The following is a 7,444-nucleotide window of genomic DNA, read 5'->3' as shown; positions in this document are numbered from 1 at the left end:
TAAACTTAACCATTTTAATTGAGAGGTAATCTTCTCTGGCACGCCCGCACCCTAACCACACGTGACAAGGTTGAAAATTAGCATATTCGCAAAATATCGCTAACAGTTATATTCGTTGAGCCTCAATTTCTTAAACAATAGGCTTCAAATATGAACAAATTTCCTTTTCATAAACAATGCATTTGGAATGGATAATCTACTATGTTTTTTTTAGTTAATTGTCTTCTATACTACTTACATTATTAATTTCCCAATTTCTATAAAAAAAAAATACATTATTAATTGGATAAACAACATTTGAATTCTTCCATTTTAGTATACAATAGTATTAAAAATCCATAAGTAATTTGAAAACAAAATATTAACCCCGAAGCAACGCCGGAGGAGCTCCTAATAAGAAGGTTCAATTTATTTTAAAAAAACAATTATTTAATTCATATAAAACATAATGGTACGTCTTACCATAAGTAATTAATTACATCAGAAAATGTCGAATAAATAGAATAGAAAAATGTATTTATTTGTAAAAAGGTCCTATAAATGTACTGATATACATTATAAGCTCATTTTTTGTTAATTTTTGCAGTATTGTGTTGTTTATATTTTGATGGTACACTTCGTACACAACAGTTATTAAAATAAAACATCACAAATTAAGATTATTAATATTCAAAATTATCGGCCAATCATAATATATAATATGCACCAATTTGGAATATTTAATGAATACATACAAATACAGATCAGGCCTATTTTTGGTTATATAAAGACAACATGAGATTAATATTTAAAAAAAACATGAGGTTTATAATTAATTAAATAATGGTTTAATATATGAAGAGCTCCTTAACTTAGATTAAGATGCTGATTGAGCCCTCCATCTTAGTGACTCCTCAAATTACTAATAGCATCTCCATCCTGTCTATTAATAGAGAGTCTCTCTCCACCTCTTAGTATCTCTTAAATCATTTTTTATTAATAATTTATTATTGAAGAGTCTCTCTCCTCTCATTATTGGTAAATATAACAACAATTAATTTAATGATAAAGTAATAAATAAATAGTGAATATAAAGAGTATTGTTGGAGATGATATGCCTTAGTCACTCTTAAATTACTAAGAGTCAATTATTTATATTATTTTTAGAGTGTGCATTAAGAGTCTCTTGGAGATGCTCTAACAAATAGGAGCGCTGGATTTGAACGATAAAAATTGAATGAACTTCCTGAACTTATAAAATAGTCTTATTAGTTAGTGGTGAAGCTCTTTGTCTGGTGGTTGAGAGCTTACCTATGACTACGGAGGTCATGGGTTCAAATTATATTCGGGTCTGGTAGAGATTTTTCTTTCTTCTTTAATGCAAGTGCATTGTACGTAATTGTTTTTTTTTAAAAAAATAAAATAAAATAGTCTTATTAGTTTTTTAAATTTGTTTAAACTAACATTATTGGCCTTCTAAATCTATAATGGTGTAAGAGAATATTTGAATAAATTGAAATGTTTATTACTTTATATAACTTTACGGTGCTAATAGGTTACAGTAAACAAATTTATCTAATTAATATGACACTTTAAATAAATTTAAAAGGCCAATATGTCACTTTAAAAAAGTTAATAGAAACTAACGAGACACTTTATAAATTTAAATTATAATTTTTTTTAACCAAGTTAAAGGACTCTTGATTCATTAAGTCTTAAATTAAATTATACATAAATAATTAAAGAAAAAAAAGTATTGTGAGACCTTGATCTTTCTGTTTTTATTTATTTGGATATATTAAATTTATGATCTGTTATGTTATGTTATAATAACAAATTTAAAACTGAATTAGTCACTAATAAATATATTAAAGGCTTAATACATTATTTACCTCTTTTAAAATGTTTTGATAGCCCTTTCAATTTGTATAAAATATTCAGTTAGTTCACTGAACTTGCACAAAATATAATCAATTGATCACTGGATTGCAAAATAGTAAGTTAAATGCGAAAGATGTATTACACACGTCTTAAAATAAGTAAAACGACCAAGATCGGGGTTTGTAGTTCTAATATTAGAGCTGATAAGTTTTATAATTGAGAAAATAATAATTTTTTTTAATCTATTTTTTTATTTATGTAATGATTTTTTAAGATGTGTGAAATACGTTTTCCGCATTTAACTTACTTTTTTGCAACCGAGTGATAAGATTATATTTTACATAAGTTCAGGAAGCTAACTGAATATTTTATGCAAGTTGAGGAGGTTATCAGGACACTTTGAAAATTTAGAGGACCAATCAAGTTTTTTTGGACAAGTTCAAGGAGCAAATGATGTATTAAGCCTATATTAAACAAGAGCTTGATGTATCAAAATAGAAAAAGAAGGGCTGAATGAGCTAAAAAGAAAAGATCAGGGACTCAGCCATAATTAAAAGAAATAGATAGCCGCCTCTAGTACTGATGATCTAAGCAAGAAGACGTCACCGCGTAGCTGTACAATAAGAAATGTCGTTTAATTAAATTATTATATTTGGTTACATTTAATTAAATATTATAAGGATTGACTGATGAAAAAAAAGACCCAAATAGTCACCCCCTAAAGTTTGTAAGCTATTATTGTGGAAATAATACCAATCATTTTATTGAAATTCATTATGGTATGATTCTTTTTTATTTAATTTTATGGTTTACAAGTTCTTTTTACATATCTGAAAAAAAAAGTTATTTTTATATATAATTATCTGCCTTATTTTTAATTAATTAAGAGGTATACTAGTAATTTTTACCATAATTAATTTTTAGAAATACTAATTAAGATTTCTTTAAAAAAATGATACTAATTAAGATTGATTTGAATAATTAATTTTAATCGTTTTAATTAGAATTTTCAAATCTCAATTTCAATTTATGTAATAAAATTTAATTAAAAGAGAATAGTAGTACATGATCAACTTCAAACAAGTTAATAGGATTAATTATAAAAAAAAAATTAGAATCAGATATGTTCAAAATTTAACTAAACTTTATTGGAAAAAATATATGTTTAATGAAATTAATTAATGAATAAAAAATCTCTCTCAATTTTTTGTATTGCTTCTTATTTTGTGGAGTAATAAAGAAAAGTTTCTTTATTTTTATTTTTATTTGATTTACATCTTTTATCCATAAATTTTTTTTACTCTTCGTTCAACACGAACTGAAATGATTTATCTAGACAATTTATGGTCAGTCCAACGTAAATTATTAGATATAGATAATTTTAATAGAATCAATAAAGATCCATTTATCTGAAAGGATTTCGGTAGCTCTAAATTTATGAGAAATTTTGATATTTTTTTATTTAACGTGTGATTTATTATTTTGTTTTCGACTTTTCTTTTATAATTTTTATATGAAGTTTTTTCTTTTCTTTTTTGCTATATTTTCTTCTCTCAATAGAAAGATATGTTATATATATATATATATATATATATATATATATATATATAAAAGAGCAAGATAGGATTGTATCCATATATAAAAAATAATAGTATCAACTCATCCCATATATGACTAGCTAATTTACTATTCAACTCTATCTCTAAAGTGGAAAAAACAGTATGCTTTTTATGTTCTTCAGTGAAATATACAATTCAATGATATTTGAATCAAATAACTTATTATTTATTTTATTTATTTTACTTTATGAACTAATTAAAAAAAAATTCAAGATCATCATACACTTTTTAGGTGTTCTTTCTCCTAATGAAATCTCTATTTCAATTAGAATCCAAACTTAGAAATCTAACTTAACCAATTAACTAAGGTCAATTTATATATAATCAATAATTTTTTTTTATTCAATTGTTTATATATATATATATATATATTGTTGTAAGTTATTTACGATTTGTTATTCTTGATTAATTTTCTTATAAATTACTTATTTATTTCTTAAATGAGTATTTTTATTCTACTTTTTGAAGTGACAAAAAGTTAAAAAAGTAGAACCAAATTAACATTTTGATTGAAATCTCCTCATATAGATTAAAATATATATTAAGATTTAAGCCACATAACTGACTAGCTATACTATGTTTTCCTGACTTCTCTTTTGTTCTTTAATTTGCCTCAATTTAAAATCAATTTTTGAATGTTCCAAGATGGTAATCATCACTATGTTTTACTTTTTTTTTTCTCTCTAAATTTAATTAATTATTCTGATTTTGACTATCTTGAGCTTAATTTCACACGTGTTGCTTGACATGTATATATATATATATATATATATATATATATATATATAGCAATTATAACTTTGTAGACCAGGAAAATTAAACTTAACTATACTTGATCAGATTATAATTAAATTCAATCTTCAGAGAAAAATGATAACTTATCTTCAATTCGAAAAAATGCCATTGACCAAAGGTGTTTGGAGCTCTGAAGAAGATCACAAACTTATTTCTTATATTAACAGATTTGGCATTTGGAATTGGAATGAGATGCCTAAAGCTGCTGGTGAGAATTTTTTTTTTTTTTACTATTAATTCCCTAAAATCTTCTTAATTTTAATTTATATAAACGGTGAGTGGCGGAAGAAGGAAGGGATGCATCTGTTGCATCGTCAGCCACCGGAATCCATATAATGCTTCTTTGCCTGAGAAGAGAGTACCAGGGTGCACTTTTTCCGCTTCTGCCACTAGCTACAAGAAAATTAATTTTTGGCAACGAACAAAGTTGTTGCCAAAAATATTTTTAGCAACGACATGTCATTTTTTGCAACAACAGTGACAGACTCAAAAGGGAGTTTGAACATCAATTTGTTGCTGGAAAACTTTATAGAAACTATGTTGAAGTATTTAATTTTTTGTTGTAAAACATAAAATATCAATTGAGTATCCGGAGATCACGATAAGCATCTCAATATCTCATGTCAATGAATTCTGAATCCGTCTTAATGATGAATTTCTTGTTGTGGTTAATTTCAGGTTTACAAAGGACGGGAAAGAGTTGCAGGCTTCGATGGATGAACTACTTGAGACCGAATATAAAGCATGGAAACTTCACTAAAGAAGAAGATGAAACTATTATCAGTCTTAAACAAAAGTTAGGGAACAGGTAATTCATCATAAATTCATAAAAAAAAAAAGGGATTACTTACCTTAATTGGATGATAATTAAGTGATTTTCTGTTAATTTCAGATGGTCTGCAATAGCAGCTAAATTACCAGGAAGAACAGATAATGAAATTAAGAATCACTGGCACTCTCACTTGAGGAAACTGGTAAACGAAAACAATCATATCCGAATCCAAGAACCTGCAATTCAACTCAAGGATGGAATATTGGATTCTGGGAATCACAGTGTTTCAAATTCAGAAAACTCCAGTTCATCATCAAGCTGTGATGTTTTCAGTGATGAAAATATGTTTCCAGATGATTTTGAAATGGAAGATCTTCATCTTCTTCTGCAGGAGGAGATCAATGATAATCAGGAACTGAACGTAGATGATTATGAGATCAATGATATTAATCTGGAACTGTGCACTTCTCCATATTTTTCTAATTCATCAGAGAATTATGATCAGAATTATATTAGGGAAGATCATCAGGATACTAATTTAACAGGAGAATTACAGACATTTTCAATGGAATTCATCTATAACAACGAGAAGAATTCGGAATTTGCAGATCCAGTCCAAGTTTGTGATTATAGTTCATCTTCTTCTTCTTCATCAGATGATGAATTCTTTGATTATCATACTTATTTCTGGTCTGATCATCATCAAAGCTTACAGGACGAAATTGCATTTTCTGCAAATGTTTATGGTAATTACTAATTAATTTCTGAGATGAAAACTACTTGAGATTAGATAAGTCTTATTATTGAGAGTTGTGCGGAGCTTAGCTTGGAGGAATCGCGGTTAACATTGGGATATGTTTCGCGCTCTGACCGAATTATGAGGTTTGTATTTTGAATTAGGTCATAAGGGTTACAGGTGAGTGGTGGAGCTAGTCGCAGGAATATCTACTTTGTTTACTCTTTCTAGGAGGCCGGTAACAGAACTGCGGATTGGATGACAAATTTTAAACAAATTCTTCCTTATAGTATAGCATTTAATTTTTCTTACACGGTCTAGTCCTGTGTGTCATAATAGAATAGCTATTCGCTATAGTTTTACTTTGTTTTTTCTCTGGTTTTAGCTTGCTTTGTAAACCAAAATAAAATAAAATAAAATAAAATCAAGTAAAATAAAATCAAGTAAAATATGGACTGGGTTCAGTACTAAATATAATAGATAAGATCCTTTCATTTTGTTGTCTTTACATGAAATAAGGAAAGAAAAAAGAATAATAATAAGTTGCTGTTGCAACCAATTTTTATTCTAAGTTTCTCCTTTTTTTTTTGTTTTTTAATAGAATATCTTATCAATCATCCTCTTTTATATCTACAGGCAAAGTTATTTGAGCAATTAATTATTGGTTAATTATGGATTAGTTTTAAAGTGATTTATTCTGAATTGGATAATTGAATGACTTAAACAGGAATATCCTAATTAGGTGTGATAATAATGGAGGAGAATAATAAAATTGAGAATGGAAGAAAGAATGAGGGTCCATTTGTTTTACCTACTGTTTGCAGTTTACTGTTTGCTATTGCTATTTGTTGTTTGCTGTTACGATTTGCTGTTTGCTGTTGGGAAAAACTGTTTTTCCAAAAAGCAGACATTCTCTGCTTTTGTAAAAAGTTGCTTTTCAGGTGTGAAAGACAAACAGGAGGTCACTAACCAAACACACAATGCTGCTTTTCAGATTTAAAAGGCAAACATGAGGTCACTGACCAAACACCTAAAACTCTCCATTTTGAAATAAAAAGGCAAACATGAGCATGAAAAGGAGCAATCAAACGGACCCTGAGTTAGATTCATTAAGGGAGATTTTTTGAGAAAACATAATTGGAGAAAGAAAATAGAGTTCTAGCTTTGTATTATACACTATATATAACAGCTGGTATACATGAAATTGAACTATATTTATGATGCCGGCATCCAGTCGACGAAATGTGAGGAGACGAGTGGTGGATGAAGTCGGGTTAAAAGGACACCAAAGCAAAAGAAAAGACCATTTTGGTAAAAAAACTGAGCCACACGCCATATGGATCCAATGCTAAGCTCCTAATTCTCATTTTGAAAATTCACACGACATGTGCGAATTCCACACGTCGTGTAACTTCCAAATCACCAGTTCTATTTCGGACATAAAGCCCACACGTTGTGTTGCTATTCCGACACGCCGTGTAGACTTTCAAAATGCCCTACAAGAACAATTTTGCCCCTCACTCCATTTTCTTTCTAATTACAACCTTATCACCTCTTATTTACAACTTATGTCACATCTCTTTACCTTTATCCCAATTTATCCATTTAACATTTATCTTTTTAATTGTATGGATTTTCCCTTTTATGTAATTTTTATTTAAG

The 7,444-nt window shown here is 28.0% G+C and overlaps 1 protein-coding gene across 1 annotated transcript; it reads left to right on the top strand.

Moving 5' to 3' along the window:
- Nucleotides 1-4,295: 4,295 nt before the first annotated feature.
- Nucleotides 4,296-6,287, top strand: LOC136233080 (transcription factor MYB13-like). Its single transcript, XM_066022631.1, has 3 exons — nt 4,296-4,482; nt 4,953-5,082; nt 5,167-6,287. Exons 1-3 carry the CDS (start codon nt 4,350-4,352, stop codon nt 5,801-5,803), a joined length of 900 nt encoding a protein of 299 aa, XP_065878703.1. The 5' UTR covers nt 4,296-4,349; the 3' UTR covers nt 5,804-6,287.
- Nucleotides 6,288-7,444: the final 1,157 nt, after the last annotated feature.

This window comes from Euphorbia lathyris, chromosome 6 (genome assembly GCF_963576675.1).
Source record: "Euphorbia lathyris chromosome 6, ddEupLath1.1, whole genome shotgun sequence".
Taxonomy (NCBI): Eukaryota; Viridiplantae; Streptophyta; class Magnoliopsida; order Malpighiales; family Euphorbiaceae; genus Euphorbia; species Euphorbia lathyris.
The sequence above is the reverse complement of the archived record's forward strand: the minus strand, read 5'-3'. Positions and strand labels throughout refer to the sequence as shown.